The sequence below is a fragment of the Aedes aegypti genome, chromosome 1, assembly GCF_002204515.2.
Source record: "Aedes aegypti strain LVP_AGWG chromosome 1, AaegL5.0 Primary Assembly, whole genome shotgun sequence".
Classification (NCBI taxonomy): Eukaryota; Metazoa; Arthropoda; class Insecta; order Diptera; family Culicidae; genus Aedes; species Aedes aegypti.
In genome coordinates this window covers 62,612,285-62,630,248 of record NC_035107.1, presented here as the reverse complement: position 1 = coordinate 62,630,248, position 17,964 = coordinate 62,612,285, and the positions used below count along the sequence as shown (strand labels likewise).

The 17,964-nt window shown below is 36.5% G+C and overlaps 1 protein-coding gene across 9 annotated transcripts in view; it reads right to left on the bottom strand.

Moving 5' to 3' along the window:
• LOC5564358 (serine/threonine-protein kinase 32A) overlaps positions 1 to 17,964 on the bottom strand; it is a 573,562-nt gene that overhangs the window by 474,963 nt on the left and 80,635 nt on the right. For all 9 annotated transcript variants that reach the window (XM_021837759.1, XM_021837764.1, XM_021837772.1 and 6 more), the window contains exon 4: positions 7,183 to 7,238. In XM_021837759.1, the coding sequence (XP_021693451.1) occupies positions 7,183 to 7,238 (56 nt within the window). The remainder of the gene's footprint in view (positions 1 to 7,182; positions 7,239 to 17,964) is intronic.

Genomic DNA, 17,964 nt, shown 5'->3' with positions numbered 1-17,964 from the left:
GATTTTTTTGCAAAATATCAAAAGCTCTAATCAAAAGATCTATTAATGCGACTTAATGCAAAAATAGACTTTATACGAGAGCAGATTATTTTTCGTTTAAAATGTTTCAGACTCAAACGCAAAAAAAATCTTTTCACAGCACAGATCAAATGAACAACACATCTTTAAAAGAAAATATTTGTGGCAAAACTTTTCAACGGTTCAATATAAATTCTATTTTTGGAAGTGTACATCAAAAACACCGTCTATTATCGAGAAAAGGGAAAATTTGTGATTGAAATAACATATTTTTCAGCATATCTCGTAAGGAGATCACGCATTTGCCCCAAAAAAGTATATATTGAATATTGGCAGGTTCTGAAATAATTATAATTCTAAAAACATATCTGGCAAGAATTGATAATAAAAATGGTTCACAATTAGCTTTACTAAATAATAAAATTTATAACAGTATAAACATAAAGAGCAGCCTACTTTTAAAAGAAGGCAAAATTTACAATTAAACCAATACAAGAATTGACACCAAAAATTATTGCGGCAATGACTGGTTCCCCCAAAAAGTGGTGACGAGAAAGGACGATAAACAGTCAAAAGAAGGAAGTATTCTGTCATTCTCGGCTATACACATGTTGGCACAAATGCTGAAGACGATAAAACTCGAAAGAACCGCCAATTAAATAAAGAATGGTGCATATTAGATGGTCAGTTCGTTCACCCCCCTGAAATGTATATAGTTACGACAATTATGGGTGCTAAAAATTTTCCGGGGGAGTGGGCTAGTCGAAGAAACGGGATATTCGGGAAATGGCATTCGGGGAAACGACATTCGGGGAAAAGTAGCACAACCCATCAATGTAACTGCAGTAATCGATTTCTCTTTTCGCTGATAATTTGAGCAGATCAATGTTATCGATTGCCGCCCTTTTGTCAGTTGTATACCAAAATACTTAAAAAATATAGCTCCAAAGAACAGCCTATGCATAAAAGAAGGAGAAATTTATTGAAATTTAAAATCAACAGCTTTCATACCTATAATAATGGTAACATCATATTTAGGAAACAAAATAGAACAATTAATAGAAGGGTAAATTTGTGCTAAATATATAAAAATCTGCAGTGCAAAAATTTGTTCCAATAGCGAAACTCAAAAGAAGAATTAATATATGAAAGAAGGGTAATTTCTAGATAAATAATAAAATACTATTGGCAATAACTTTCTTAATATGCTTAAATTTATTCAAAAGCGAATGATTGTTGAATAGAGTGCCATTTTGTATCAATTGATTCCAAAACAAGCCTTGTGTCATCAAAAAGATTCAATAGAAACGTAAAAACGAAAATTGAGAAATTCTTGGTTTCAGACTCATTATGCCAAACGACTATTATGCCAAACGACCATTATGCCAAACAACCATTATGCCAAACGACTTTATGCCAAATGACCATTATGCCAAACGACTTTATGCCAAACGGCTTTATGCCAAATGACCTACCACCGCTTACGTTCTCAATTGTATGCGCTCGTTAAGGACATTTCATAAAATTTCGCGTATTATACAAGTTTTACGGCATGTAATTGAAATGGAATCCTTCAGGGAAGATGCACGAAGGTTTTCCATAGTTTAAATAACTGGCCGGTGAAGAAAGTCATACAGGGAGCTGAAAGAAATAGAAATCGTTATGTGGCGTGGCTCAGTCGATCGCTAATGGCTAAAATATTAACGTCCCATAAAAAAATATAAAATTTCCATAAAAAATGCACAATTTGCCAGTAAAGAAGCAAGGGTAAAATCAACAGAAAAGTTAAAAATTTGCATAAAAAAATAAAGAAGTGCATAGAAAAAACAAAATTTTCCATAAATAAATAAATTTTGAGCAATAAATAGATTCAAAAATGCAGTAGAATCGACAATAATCTCACTAAAAAATATCGAATTTTACATTTAAAAACCTCAAAATGTCCCTATTTTCTTCACAAAAAGCAAGAAATAATTATAAATTTTCCACAAAAAAGCCAAAATTTGCAATAAATAAATAATACTTCGCCCATAATAAATCAAAAATTTCTATTCAAAAAATCAAAAAGAGCAATAGCAGTAAATGCAAAGTTGCAATAAACAAACCCAGCTGAGCAATTCAAAATGCCAATCAATACATGAAAATGTTGTAGAAAATTCCAATATTTAAGTAAACTTTCCATAAAAATAACGTTATTTTCCAATAATGATTGATAATGTGTGTAATGGATTTCATAAATTTTCAGTCAAACTGAAGCATTGTTATCACAATTGGAGCTAATTAGTCGTCGTATGTAGATGTAGTAATTGCATTTTAGAGTTCGATAAATAATTACATAAGAATTTAGGGGAGGGGAAAGCGGGGAGATTCTTAAAAGTTCAGAAAATTTTACGTAAACTGTCAAATTTTCAGCGATGAATGTTTTTTAGTTTTTGAGATACATTTTTTTTTAAATAAAAAATCAGTCATTTTTCATCGGCACACACTGTAGATCTCAGCGCATGTAGATTTGTCTTTTTTTATGCAATGAAAGCTCAAGGTCTCAACAGTTCAAAATAAATAGAAAAAAATAGAAAACTTTGAAAAAAAAAATTTTTCACATTAAAATATATGAAAATTTCTAAAAAAAACTAGGAATTTTTATATTTTTTCACGTTTAAACATATTTTTATCAGATTTTTCAATTTTGTCTGGATAGTTGAAATTTTAAGCTTTCATTCCATACAAAAAGATTGGAAATCGGTTAAGCTGTTCAAAAGTTATAGTTTTTTTTAAACATTACAAATCTAATGCGCTGAGACCTACAGTGTGTGCCGATAAAAATGACTGATTTTTTGTTTTCAAAAAAATATATCTCAAAAACTAAAACACATACATCGCTGAAAATTTGACAGTATACGTAAAATTTTCTGAACTATCAATAAAAAATGAGAACAGTGATAGCCCCTTTGGTCCCGAGGCCTTCAAAACACGAAAAAACGGAAACTATTGAGTTTTTTCATGTAAAAACACAATTTTTGTGAAATTTTATATTTTTCCTGAAAAGTCAAAATCTTTAGCCTTCATTTCGACCAAAAAGATTGAAAATCGGTCAAACGGTTCAAAAGCTATATATTTTTAAAAATAAAAATTTTGCAAAATCGCGATTTTTCTGGTCACTTTATTTTGGAAATGGTCACCCTAATCATAAAATCCAAAAATACGTGTATCCTTATTTCGGATAAGGAACAAAAAAGCAAATTTTCACGGAATTTGGAGACCCACTAGATCGGTTTTTTCCTGGAATGGCTGACCTACTAATCAGAAATAATCTCAAAATGTTATGCACACTTAGAATCAAATGCCGAAGCTCAGCTTTCGGAAACCGAGCGCTCGGCATTGATCTCGGTTTACCATTTGTAACTGATAAACTCGGTTTGTTCAAGAACTGTCATCTGATGTGTTTAACTGAAATTCTCGGTTAATTAAAACTGAAATATCAGCAAAAAATCAAAACAATCATTTTAGACGATACCGAGTATTCGGCTTATTTATGTGGTAAAGATATTTTCAAATTTGGTTTTTGTTGGCGAGCCAAAGAAACTTTTAACGCAATTTCGACGATTGTAATAAATAATGCTTTAATTCACATTTTTACTGTTACAACCAACCTTTATTTGAAAGTAATGAATTTCGGAATTCCGGATCACTAGATACAAAAAAATCCAGTCATACTTCAATTCTAAAGCTTCGATTTTTAGCATGTCCGTGGCAGTAAAACCACTATTGTCAATCTGCAAAATATCTCCTGATTTGGTCAAAGGGTACGATGTCCAATTTGGAGTTTGTCGTTCTACACGCGGTTGATTTTTTGGAGTCTTTTACAAGTTATTTCAGTGTAGTTCTCGACTCCGGTTGCTCAGTAGGAAGTGGACAATTGGACAATCCTTAAGGATGTCGTTTCGAAGGCTTGTCATGATTTTTCCTAAAGCCGAGTTTTGATACCGGATCGAAGTTCCTGTGGCGGATGTGAAGAAAGAAACAAGTTGTACTCAATATTAATCACTGAACGAAGAGAAAAACTGTAACATAATCACTGCTGACATATTTTCTTTCGTTTCAGTAATTGTTTCATTTTAAAAACCTTACCAACAATATTATTTACACTTTTAACATAAGAACACACGACTAACGAATGTTCCACTTGTAAATGAAAACAGTATGGCGGATAGAACAAAATGCTGAAAATCTCGGCATCGCTCAGTGATAAACCGATATGTCAGCATCTTAGACAACTGAAGTCGGCGAAAATATTGTAAACGTTGGTGCTCGGCACACGGGTATGCCGAGTTTCGGGTAAAAAATAATGTTATCCGAGATTTCAGTTTAAAAATAAGCCGAGACTCAGTTATGATTGTTATTTAACTGATTTATCAGCAAACAATCTGAATGCCGAGAGAGTTCAGCACTTTCAAATGCCGAGCTCGTGAATATATTTTAAGTGTGTGTATTCGGGGTAATGTTGTTCGGGGTAGTGACGTTCGGGGTTGTGACGTTCGGGTTAATAGCATTCAGGGTAGTGTCATAGAGTCGAAATTACAGTTTGAACTCCAGAAATAAATCCTATGAAAATACATGCAAGAATCGCCAAATTACTTGAGAAATTCCTGGAAGAATAGTAAAAACAATTTCTAAAGGTATCCTTATAGGAGAAATCCTGAGTTTTATTTTTGTGAAATGGGTAGGATGTTCACGATTTCCTATCCTTTTATAGAGTATTACAAAAAGGAAAATTTGAGACGAAATCCTAAGAACATACAAAAAATCAACTCATTTATTCAGTGAGTTCGCCAATACTTCCTTGAGCGACCAGTAGTTCCTTTAGTAATCGTAGTAGATGTTGCCTTCTTCAGGAGTTCTTTAGGTATTTCTCTAGGAGTGTCATTACTCTAGGGTACGCTCAACACAGGAATGTTTGTAATAGATTTTGGAAAATCTGGGATAATTCTTGAAAGCATCATACAAGTGATCCTTAGAGTAATTACTAGACGTATCCTTGAATAAAATATGGTTAAAATCCTTAATTAATCGCGAACGATAATTTAGATGCAAATCCTAATGAATTTCGGAACAAATTTATGGAGAAAATCCTCGTAGAATATCTGGAAAATTTGACCTTGATGGCTCCTAGAAAAAAAAAACCCCGATGGAAAGTTATTTCTGGAAATATTGTTATAGAAATTACAAGTTGAATTCTTGCAGGAATTATTTACTTTATTACAGTGGTTCTTGAAGAAGCTTCTAGAGTAATTTCTGCAGGTAGACTAAGAAAAAAAGTTCGAAGTCAGATCTCATCGTCAAAAAATGCCGTAAATATCAGGTCCCAACTCATCACCAGTTCAACGATTGGTGGCTTACGACCCTGAAAGATTATGGATGAGTAAGATTCCCATGTGATGAGCACAAGATTGAAAAATCTACGATGGACAGTTTTTGTATGGCTCTAACCGAAGACTGCCGCAAGGTGGTGGCAACCTACGCACTATTCGAAACTGCGATAGGAGGTGTCATACAAAGAGTTGACTACTAAGGAAATTTTTAACAAGATCCAATCAATTTGTTTGCTTCCCGCGTAACGTGAATATTATGGATGAAGAACATTTATCAAGATAATTGTTCTAGAACCGAACCAATCTATAATAGTCCTCAATCCTAACTATCTGTAGCGTTTGATGGTAACTAGAGAGACTCATTATCTTTGATTGAACAATACGCAGTGGCTGTACAGAAGCAGGCACTAATTAATCTGTAAACGCAAAGGAAACGATGAGCACTGACAGCAAAAAAAGAGAGTTAATTAAGCTAAATATTTCGCGAAAAACTCCCAATTAATCCTTTTCAGAGTACACCCCATCGGTTGCTTGTTATCAAACTTCAGCAATATTTCACATTGTATTAACGGCAACTTTCGGCACCAGCGACGCGTTTCGTCTTCGCTCCCAAAAGAGCCAATCTATTGTGGCAGAAAACTTTCACCCCAAAAACAGTGCAAAATGCTCATTTTGTTGCCTAACCATCTCATTAAGATTATTAATTATACATCTTTTCGACGGCATCCCCGTTCCCCGTTTTTTCCCATAACGGTAAATAACCCATTCCGTTTGCTGGAGGCGATGGGAGAAATATGGAGGGTTAGGCTTCCTAGGATCAGCTCAGCACTTCAATGAAAAGGATTTACATTTGGGGTAGGAATCCGTCTGGGAAATAGGAATCTCAGTTCGTTGCGTCGTCGGATGGTTGATTGAAAGAGATTAATTAACGTTCTTTGATTTGTGCCGAGTAAACAAGTCGATCTTTTGGATTGGGGCCCAAACGAGTGCCAAAACAAAAGGAAGCTAACAGCTTACAAGTCATTAAGTCGAATTGTGCTCGAAATTATCCATGCTAGCGCCTTCGAAGTCAATTTTAATATTAACATCAATATATCGAGTTAATGGAATTCAGGATAACGGGTCATTCGGGGTAATGGATTTTTCGGGGTAATGTCATTCGGGTAAACTTGGCTGTCACTATATGACAGTCTGTCTGATCGAACTGGATACAAATTATGACAAGCGTTTCTGGTGTTCATTCTCCAGATTTCCGGCAGCTTTTCACCGGAAATTAAACACCTACACATGTAAGCAGCTCTCGACTCTCATTGTTCGTCGCTTTGCCGTACGAATTTTGCTCCATTTTGACCCGAGTAAAAATAAACCATTGGAGGTTCAGTAACAACCATTGCGTAACCATATAATGTGATAGGTACCATAGAACGTATCTTCATTATATATTTTCTGTACGGTTGAAAACGTTTTTTTTAATGGTTTTTCTATCGTTATATGCACCAAAATTTCTATGGTACATATATTCCAACAGTCAATATGGTTATTCTACAGTTTTGTTGTTCGGGAACCCCTATGTCGTCTCCGCTACACCGGATCACTATTATTAAGGACCAAGACGACATCGACCGTCCCGGATGATGACGATAACTGACGGTGGCACACAGTCCCGGGTTGTCGATGGTTCAATTAGGATAACGAACAAACGTTCACATTACTGCATCAACCTATATAACATTTAGGACGCTTGCTGCTATGCTAATGGGAGTAAGTGTATATGCTTGAATGAATTTCTTCTTACCTTTCCGAAGCTTCCTTTGCCGATGTTTCTCAGTATTTGGAAATGATCGAAATTGACTGCAAAGAGAGGGAGAAGAGAATTTATAATTAGAAATAAGCATTCAACGGGAAATCGATCCATGCTAGGCTCTGTTAAAAGTTGTACGACACATTAATTTTCCATCGGATAGATTTCCCTCCTGGGGGGGGGGTGAACTTTGCAATTTATATGTTTTTCCGGGGAAGTGGAATTCATTTAAAATTTCCCTTCAAGCACGGCGACGACGGCATATGGTTCTGATCCATCCACTTCCAGATTCCTGATTTAATTTTCTCTCCCGGCATGAGTTGCAAATAAAATGCCATTCCATAGGAGAATGTACCTAGGTACCGTAATCCGGGGGCAAATTGATCACTATTTCACAACTTTCGGCTGTGTTGTCCTTCGGAATTCAAATATTGTCAAATAAATTTCGACAAAATCAGTACTCCACTAATCTTTATCAGTTTATGTAATTGACTTTTCATGATATTCATTTAACATATTTAACATATCATAAAAATAGTTTTATTATCCAAAAATTAAAATGTCATTTTGGGGTGAAATTGATCACCATATAACGAGGCAGATTTAAGAATTTAAAAAAATCCCTTATCTACTAAATTTGGGTCTCCTGAATCTGAAAATGATGTGAAAATTCTTACAACTCGAATATTTAATCATTTTATTGCAAAATTAAACTTAGGAAAACTGCCCAATACGCCTAAATGTAGGCAATTTCGCTTGAAATAAGCACATTATTTACGAAAAAACGGGGTTTTGAGCAAAAAACTATACTTACTATGCTGTATGATATCAAAAATGAGTTTAGTAGTTCGTACTTAAGCTTACACAACATTTTGAACACTCAAAATTGACCTGAAGGTATAGCACCAGTGGATTGTTTGGCACCAACATTTCCGACTGTATTGCTTACACCTTCAAAAAGTGTGAATATTTCTATGCAAAACTGACCCTACTAAAAATGAAATAGTTTAAAATCATCATTAGACATCTATAAACTAGAAAACATTGAATGTCTGTGGCGCCAACGAAATTTTCAGCATCCTTAAAAGGAAATGTTTTTTGGTACTGACCTGATCAAATTCGCCCCAGTGATCAATTTGCCCCCGGATTACGGTACCGACATCCAGACCTGAGGATTTAGAACACGGTATGTTGATGAAGTTCTCCATCGTAAGGGTGGTGCAGAATTGGATGAATTGGAACATTTCGCATTAAGAGGCAGTTTTGAAAATTTCCTTTAGAATTCTAAAGAGTCTTTCCACTTTCAAAGTCCTATGGAGAATTCCCTTCGAAATCCGTTGGGGGATTCCCTACAAAATAAGTCCAAAAATTCCGTTTTGAAATTCATTAGACTGTTTTCGAATTTTGTTGGGAGATCTATTCAAAGATTCGCTATGAAATCTGTTGGAGGATTTGAAGGTTTTAAATCTGTCGAAGATTCCTTTACGAACGAGATCCGTCCGATGATTCCCTACGAAATCTTTTCGTGGATTTCCTTTCAAAATCCGTCTCATTTGAAGACATTCTTCGAAATCGGTTTGAAGATTCACTTGGAATTTCTCTTTAGAAAATTTCCCTACGAAGTCCGTTTGAAGATTCCCTACGACACCTTTTCGGGAATTGGCTTCGAAATCCGTTGAATTCCCTACGAAATCTATTCGAAATTATCCTTCGAAATTCATTCGAAAATTCTTTTCGAAATCCGTAAGATTATTTTCTTCAAAATCTTTTAGAGAGTTTCTTTTAAAATCCGTTGGAAGATTATTTTTGAAAAATTACCTTTGAAATTCTTTGAAGGATTTCAATTTGAAGCTCGCTAGAAGATTCTCAATGAAATCTATTCGCGGATTTTCTATGCATTCCATTAGAAGCAGTACTGACATGTTTGAATTTCAGTGCCCAAATTTCACGCGAAACTGAACGACTACAGCATTCCACGGTTTGAGAACTGTCAGAGACTGAGTGCCGCACTGACAAGCTACTTGTGTCAAGCGTTTGCTGTTAAAAGTGAGCATCCTATATTGAACCGAGATAATTTCTATCAATCACAGAAAACTGAGAGGAAATTTAGAGCTTTCAAACATCAGCATCAAGTGAGTTAGTGTTCTTGTTTTCCTCTCTCCCGCTCTTGCGAATGAAAGACACACACAATCAGAAAGAATGTGGAAAATGAAAAAAAAAATATTCGCCGTCACAAAAGTACTTTCGAAATTTTGCAGCTATGATTGGAGGATTCCATTTGAAATTCATTCGAATATATCCTTCGAAATCCTTTGAAGGATTTCTTTTCGAATCGCGTTTAAAGATTCTCTTTGAAATTTATTCCAATACTCACTATGAAATCCGTTAGAGAATTCAATTTGAAAACTATAGAATATGTTTCATTGAAATCCGTTATAGCTGATGAAGGATTTCCCTAAGAAGACTGATTCCCTACGACACCTTTTAGAAAGTTTCCTTCGAAAACCGTTACAGGTTTTTTTCGAAATATTTTAGAGGATTCCCACCGAAATTCGTAGGAAGATTAGTTTCAAAATCCGTTCGAAAATTTCCGCGAAAAATCCATTGAAAGATTCGAAGATCTTTAGAAGATTCTCTTCAAAATGTGTTCGCCATTTCCCTTTGATATCCGTTCAAGGAAATCCTTCGAAATCCGCTGGAGATTAGAGGATCATCATTTCAAATATTTTTGAGAATTTTCGGCGAAGTCCGATGGAGATTTTTTTATGAAATCCCTTTAATTCAAGGGTTCTCTTCGAATAAAACCTTGTCAAGAATCTCCATCGGATAGAATTCGATGAAGCATTCCCTTCGGACGCAATGTGTTCAGGGATTTCCATAAGATGGAATACGTTTTAGGTTGCACTTCAAGAATGCTAGAAGGATTGAATGCGTTTAAGTAATTCCTTTAAATGGAATCTATTCAAAGATTTCCTTTATAATGGTTCTAACGGAATCTATTCAAAGATTACCTTCGATAAGAATCCAATCAAAAATTCCTTTCTTAACGAAATCTATTCAAAGTTTCGGACGAAATCTATTAAAAGATTCTTTTCGTATGGAATCTGTTCAAGGATTTCTTTTAGTTCTTTTAATCCGAATTCCCTTCAGCAGAAATCCGTTCATGGATTATCTTTACGCAGAATTCGTTCAGGAACTTCTTTCAGATGGGATACTCTTTACGGGCGGAATCCTTTCAAGGATTACGTTTGCACGAAACTTGTTCAGGGATTTTTAACAGATGGAATCCGTTGAAAGATTTGATATGAACGGAACCCATTCCGTAGCGCGCAAAATACAGCTAAAGGTTTTCCGTCTCCTGCTCCGTTCCCTGGCTCGAAAACAGACGGCTTGAGCGCCACCTCCGAAGAGGACTGTCTGTCGAGTTATGTTTGGGCTTCTTGGCGGCCCAACCTCAGGGCGGGTTTGTTTTATAAGAATCCAAATAGCAGTTTAGGAACCGATACAGAAAACTCATGCGGTATGGTGGATCGAGATTTCTCAGATATAGAGGTCGCCTTAAGCGATTCCCAAAAATAGTTGATGCTGACCGTCGTTCTACCGACACACACAGACACCACTCACGAGTATCATCACTGGAAAAACTAATTCAAGTATCCCTGTCCACTCTAGACACGTAAGCAGTGATGGAGAGTAGCGAACATGTTTGCTGAACTGGAACAAAAACAAAACAAAATGCTCGCGAGCATCAGACTACAGATTTACTCGCGTCTATCGTGCTCGCGAGTAAACGAAGCTAAAGCTGTTCGTGAGTGTGTTCAGAGCTGTTCAGAATCAATTGCGCTTTCGGGGGAAAAAAAGCTATTTCTTCTCCAAGAGTTTTGGTTTTTGACTACAAATTGATAGTTTACTGTCGATTTGATGATTGATTTGTCTGGCAAAACTACAATAAATTAAACCTGATTCAGTTACTCACGAGTAGAAATTCGCGAACTTTTTGCTATTCGTTTTGGTATACTCTCTCGAGCAGACCGGTACGACCGTACTCACACCAAGCTTGTTTGCGAGTCTGTCATGTTTGTTTTGCGTTGGTTTACTCTCGTGTGAGTTGCTTCGTGATGCGAACATTTCCACCACTACATGTGAGAGACTGATTTCCCAGACAGTCTACCCTGGCGTACAAAAAAAAAAGAAACAGGTAAAACGACGCGAACGTGAGTAATCTTGAAGTCCAAAAAACTGTTACAGGGAAAGCATTAACATATTAGAAGTTTATTAAAATGTTATAACCTACAAACTTAAATTATTTTACCGTAATCCGTGAATTTCACCGTGATCTCAACAGCTGAACAGTTCGGTAAAATACAACATCGTAATGCCGTCAAAATTCAACGGATTCCGGTGAAATTTTACCGAAAACTGTAAAAATTTACCGTACTCCTTTAATTTATTCCACCAAACTATTAAGCTGTTGAGATTACGGTGAAATTCACGGATAACGGTTAAATAATTTAAGTGTGTATGTTTTTTTTATTCATGTGTCATGTTCCTTTCCTCTTCATTATTCCTAGCTTTCCTCAACGTGTGTGCGGATTGTAATTTACTTCTATCTTCTAAAGCTGCGATGAATGCCGTTGGCAAAGCAGAAGCGACGGTGATGAAAGCGACGATAAAACAGAAGCGCCGAACGATGAATAAGACGGCAAAGCAGAATTCCACCTTTAACGCATTGACGCGGGTGGTATTGTGACTAGCATTCCAAATACAGCAAACAAAATGCGCCTTTTGGTGTTACCAGACAATGATGTTTCGCACGCTGGTAATCACATACGTCGGTGACATATGACGCCGTTGACGACGGTGGGGATCGTCGGAAGCTTCACACGTGGCCTGTCCACGTGCTAATAGAAATGGTGGAGGCCGCTCCACAGAATTGTGGGAGAAAATGTTCACATTGCCGGTAGGATTTGTTTTCTGTGGTAAACAATCCCCAACAACCCCATAGAAACGATACATTCAAACATACTCACAGTGGCGTAGCTAGAGTTTTGGGGGCCCGGTGCGGAGGTAGATTTGAGGACCCCTCGTAAAGAGGTTTGCAAAATATGTCTTTTATTAGCGAGTTCACACGTACCTACAGTATTTGTTAAGATAAATCGTGATTAAAAGCTCAAAAAATAATTTCCGCCAAGAAATACTTTTGTTGCTACTCTAGTGGAACCTAAAAAATATATTTTTTACCGAGATCTCGTAAATGTTTACCGAATATCGGTAGCGATTGCCGAAATCTCGATAAAAAACTTGTATTGCGGAAATATAAGTAAACTAATAACCGAGATTCTGTATTGAAAATAACCAAATTCTCAACTGTTGGATTCTCGGCTATTCATTTTGCTGAGGTTGACAAAATAATTTATGTGTATATGAAGCGATTGCTTCAAAAGCTTCTATATGTTTCTATTAAAAAGATCTTTAAAGATATTCTTGGATACCTTCCTGTATGTTGTACGGTATTTAGTAGTATGTTTACGGTTATTCCTATTTGATTTCTTTGAAAACTCGTGAAAAAATGGAACAATTCATAGGTAAATACATGGTGCAATCACTGGACAAATTCTAGTATTGCGCAAATCACTGAAAAATTCTTTGTTGTGGGTTTTTGTGCAGATCCAGGAGGCAATCAAGATAATGTGCTTGATTTTTTATGTGTTTTTTTTTTTATGACGAACTCCCAGCAAAGTTCATAGAGGTACCCTAAGAGAAATGTTAAGAATATACCTTGGGCGCCAACCATTAATAACGTAAGGGGTTATGGCGGGAGGGGGGGGTTTTGGATTCAAGAATTCTTACGCGCCATACAGCTAATATTTAAGACGGAGGTGAAAATCCCGAAAATTGTCTTACGTAATCAATGGATCGCCCTTGAAGAAAAAAAAAGAACAGATTGAAGTAAAACTCTGGAGCTTCTGGAACTGCTGGAACTCTACCGAAATTCTCTAAATTCTTGGATAAAAAAGTCCTTGGAAAGAAGTCTTAGAAGACATTTTGCAGGAATATTTGAAAGAATTCTTGATAAAAAAAACTGGCAGAAGTTACTAGGGAAATTTTTGATTTTATCACTTGAAGAACTTCTCGTACAGGGTATCCGCATATTACAAAACGTAACAAAAATGACATTTTCGCGTGTCTCAAGGATTAAATTATGTGTCTCGAGAAGATTTGGGGTTGCTGAATCTGATGCCATTTTCAGAAATGTTCCAGCACGTCACAATTTTTAGCTACAGGTCGCCAAAGTTGTATAAAACACTGGTTTTATCGATGTTTACAAAAAATTTAAGGTATAATTTATCAAACTTTTTTGTGATCTTATCCACCAAGCATGCCATTTTGCACATAAACTTTCATTTTAGACATAATTTGGTTGAAATCGCACGATTAAATTTAGATTAAACCTATTTTTTCAACATGCTTGCTGTCTACATACAAAATTCTTCGTTTCTCTTATATGGGAAAATACAAAACTTTTTTGAAACATCAAAAAATAACTTTTTGCTATTCCGTACTATATGAGCCTACTTTTCATCTAAGAAATGAACAATGTAATGGCCTACTTTTCCTACTAGATGAAACAGTGCTGAAAAGCTCTACTTTTCAGTACTGTTAACGGTGCTGAAAAGTAACACTTTTCAACACTGTTTTTGGTGTCGTCAACTATTGAATAAATCTTATCACACGTCTCTTCTCTAATCGCTCTGAATTATTGAAAACTCATTCAGCTAGTTTCTTATTCCACATCCATTGGGCGAACCAAATCAGACTCAGGTGAGCTGTTCTAAATAAAATTCGGATCGTTTAGCGGACGTAGAAGATGTAGTAAAGTTGGCAAGTCAAGCTCACAAAAAATCCGGATCTCCCTACGGCGGCTCGTGCGGACCTCATCTGCCATCATGAGAAACAACTGTGGGTAAAATATGGCTGAAAATTGCATGTGAATTCGGCGTCTTACCTGTTCCGAGTGTAGCTTAAATGTGATACCGATGGGAGAGTGAAAATTTGTGACAGTCTTGTGCGAACAGTATCATAGCCTACGTGATTGAAAACTATGAGTCGATACTACACGTGGATGTTTGTCCATGAGGGTTGCCTTCTATTTCTAGAAATAATCCAACTAGAACGGCATTTTTCGTAATTTCAAAAAATGTTGTATGCAACGCGTTGCAAAACTCAATTTTTTCAGCACTCGTCGTATTTATTCAACTCGGCAAGCCTCGTTGGATAAATGTACAACTCGTGCTAAAAAAAATCATCATTTTGCAACTTGTTACATAAATAACTATTTCCGCATCGAAAGTATTATAAACTTTGTTGATATTTATTGTTATACGCATAAAGTTTGAATTCTGTGGCAAATAAAGCGAATAAATTGCCATACAAGCTGGCAAACTTGCATGCAAGTTGGCTAAAATAGTCATTTTTTTGCATTTTCAGCAGCCAATATCTCAAAAACTAGACGTGCTATGATATTTTTGACAACGGCAATGGATTCAGCAACCTTTTGGAACTCACGGCTCATCACCGGCAGCTACAGTCAGCTTAGGGAGGGTTCACAGAAGGTAACCCTTCCTAGCGGCTAACGAGACTCTGTATTCGTCCCTCATCTCTAGGGTCGGCACGCTTATCCTTTGCTGTTTCGCGGATTCAGGAAAACACTTGGGTTGGCTTTTCATACTCCTTGCTAGCTACCTTCCCCCTACTTCAACCACTTTCTTAAGACTAGTCTGACCTTATCACATTTCTTTTCTTCTTTGGGGCCCCTCTACCGATGTCCTCGCTGTTGCTACTCGATCCATGGCTTCCCTGCGACCTTTGCCGCCATTGCTGGACCACGAGATGAGCGCCTGAGATTGACTCCTGGTCTTCGGCCTGTTGTAGCGATTGGCCGGATCTGTTGCCCATTTGGGGTAAACCACGGCTCTGTGGTATAACCACGGGGTTCTGTAGAAGAGGGGGGGGGGGTGTACAGGTGTTAATTCCGGTATTGGCCTTAGGGCTCCAACTTTTACCAGTGTCCCTTACACCACACTCACTGTCCCACCTCTATCACTGGTGGGAATACTTGGGCAAATGGCCGATCTTAGCTACTGCGGAGCTCCAGAATATTCATCATGGCCTGCTACCAATGGTTGCTCCCATGGGATTTAGGCAGAGTCCTCTATTGGTCGGTGGCTTCAAGTTATGGTAGCATTTGGCAGGCTGCGTACCGATCGATCGGGTGACCAAACATACACTGAAACAAGCGTTGCAGTAATGAGAACCATGAACGTGTTTTTAAATTTACTATTCCAACCACGGTTGAGCTATCATGAACGCTTTTTATTTGCGTTTTGTTCCCTCTCAATCCAACCGCGTCGATAGCCGAGCGGCTAGCGTTCGCGCTTGGTAATCGCCAGATCCTCGGTTCGATTCTGGTCTGCTGCAAGTTTTTAAACATGATATAGTAATATTTACTGTCGAAATGGTGCCATGGTAAAATTGAATGCACAAAATATTCTAAATAAATGCGAATTTAGTCTGCACAAATCAAGTGGCGTTGTGTATTTAATTTAACCCTCTGATATAGTATTTTCAACCGCAACGCTGTTCTCAGTGTAGAGCAGAAACACACAACACAAACACTTTCCTGAATTATCAACATTCAAATGACACGAAAACTACACTAACCGCGACAAAACCTCGATAACATGCTGAGGGGGTACTACGAACCGTTACACTTTAAATGAGTGAATAGCGGTATTTTGATGCTTGAGACAAAAACGTGTTCCGCAGTGTTATCCGTACTAAAGCTAAGTATGCTGTTCCGCTCAAGAAAAGTAAAAATTTCTGCGCAAGAAATGGTCAAGAAATTTTCTACAGTAAGCTCCATTTGAAATGACATTTCTTTTCAACTGCGTATTGCGATCAAAGAAAAATGCTTTTCTTGACCATTTCTTGCAAGAAACTTTCCACGTATCGAGATAGGCGATTACTTTTCTGTTGAAGTGCATACTTCGCTTAAATTTGAAGACATGCCTCTATGCAACCGAAATAGATACATTGAGCATTCCTACATGGCTTAATATTATATTCTCAAGCAACAAATTTTTGATGTCAAATATTTGTGACATCCATCCCAATGGCGTTGGACTGTCTTAACGAACGCCGTTTTTCGAGCTTTATGATGGAAGAGAAATGCCCTTCGAACTCAATGGATTTGAACTGAATAATATTCTGTTTCCAGTCAATCTTAAAGCCAGTATTCTGTAGATAATTTCAAAAATAAATAGAATATTTGAATTCATCTTATAGAAATTATATCTAATATGGGTAGCGCCCCTCAGAAGAAAACGTCTCAAATAAATTTAAATTGAATTATCTCAGTAAGAAGCATTGATTTTGAAATTATCAATCATTGTATCTTTCGCTATTTCATAGATGTATAAAAAACCATACATCTACATAGATTTTTTATTGTTTTAAATGAGAGATAATCTTTCACAAATTTTGTTGTTTTGTAATTTACGGACATCCTGTGGTAATGAACAAATTTAAGAAGGGCTCCCAGTGAAAAATTAAGGACGAACCCAAAAAAATTTCCAATTATCTGAGAAATTCTCGCAAAGTTCTAAAACGAATACCAGAAAAAAGTCCTCAGATAAATCTCAAGGGGTATATTTGAAAAGGTATAATTCGTGGAAGAATCCCTGGAGTCATTGCATTGGTAAAGGAATACTTGGGAAAATGTCGGACTCGACCAAGGGTACGCCAAGAAATCCCTTCAGTGGTTTTCAGGGTAAATTTTGAGAAGTCCCCTCAATGAAATTCTCGCTTGAAACCTTGATAAATTCCTAGAACGATTCTTGTATGCAATCTTCAAGCATCGTTGAAACAAATCAGGATAATCATTGTCGGAATATCTGTGGCATTTTTTTTTAAACCCGTCCATATCGGAATGTCAAAACGAGTATTACTAGCTATTTTATAGCGGTTTTACGCCCGAAGCAATTCTTTCAGAAATTCATTAATTGTTTATTCTGAAGAAATCCAATAAAGATTTCTGCAAAAAATCATGAAATTTCTAAACGAATTCTTGAAAGAATCTTCCCTTTTTTTAAACGAAACCTTGGAAGAATCTCAAAACAAGATTAACAAAAATTATAAATTACCAGGCGAATTTTTTAAAGAAATATCCTGAATTATTATTTAAGGCCACCCGAGAATAAATTCAGATGATTTTTGATAAGTATTTTTGGATGATAACAAAATAAGGAATTTTGATTACCTCAAGCTCAAAGCTCACCAACGCTCCATATTTTTGAAGGCCAACAAATGAAGGTTCATTTAATTGGAAATCAAAATTCATGAATTATTTTTTTACAAATCCAAAGCCGTGATTAGACTCGACATTTAAAAAAAAAAGTATCTGAGCCTACTTATGTTTCCATATGAGGTTTAGCTGAACGTGGCTTTTTTCGAAGGCTCAGTTCTTTCATGCGCCCAATTGATTGAACAACAACAAGGAAAATAACTTGCTAAACAAATATTTGTGGAGGCCCCTAAAATGTGGGGGCCCGAAGTGACGATCCCCCTGGGCCTCTCTGCTGGTTCTAAATGTAGCCCTAAAGTATTGAAAGTAATATTAATATTAAAGTAATGGATAATCAAGGGGCGTATAGGGGCTAGCTAATCCAAATCTCCTCCAAAACCTGTGCTTATTATACAAATTTTTAGTTTGTGATC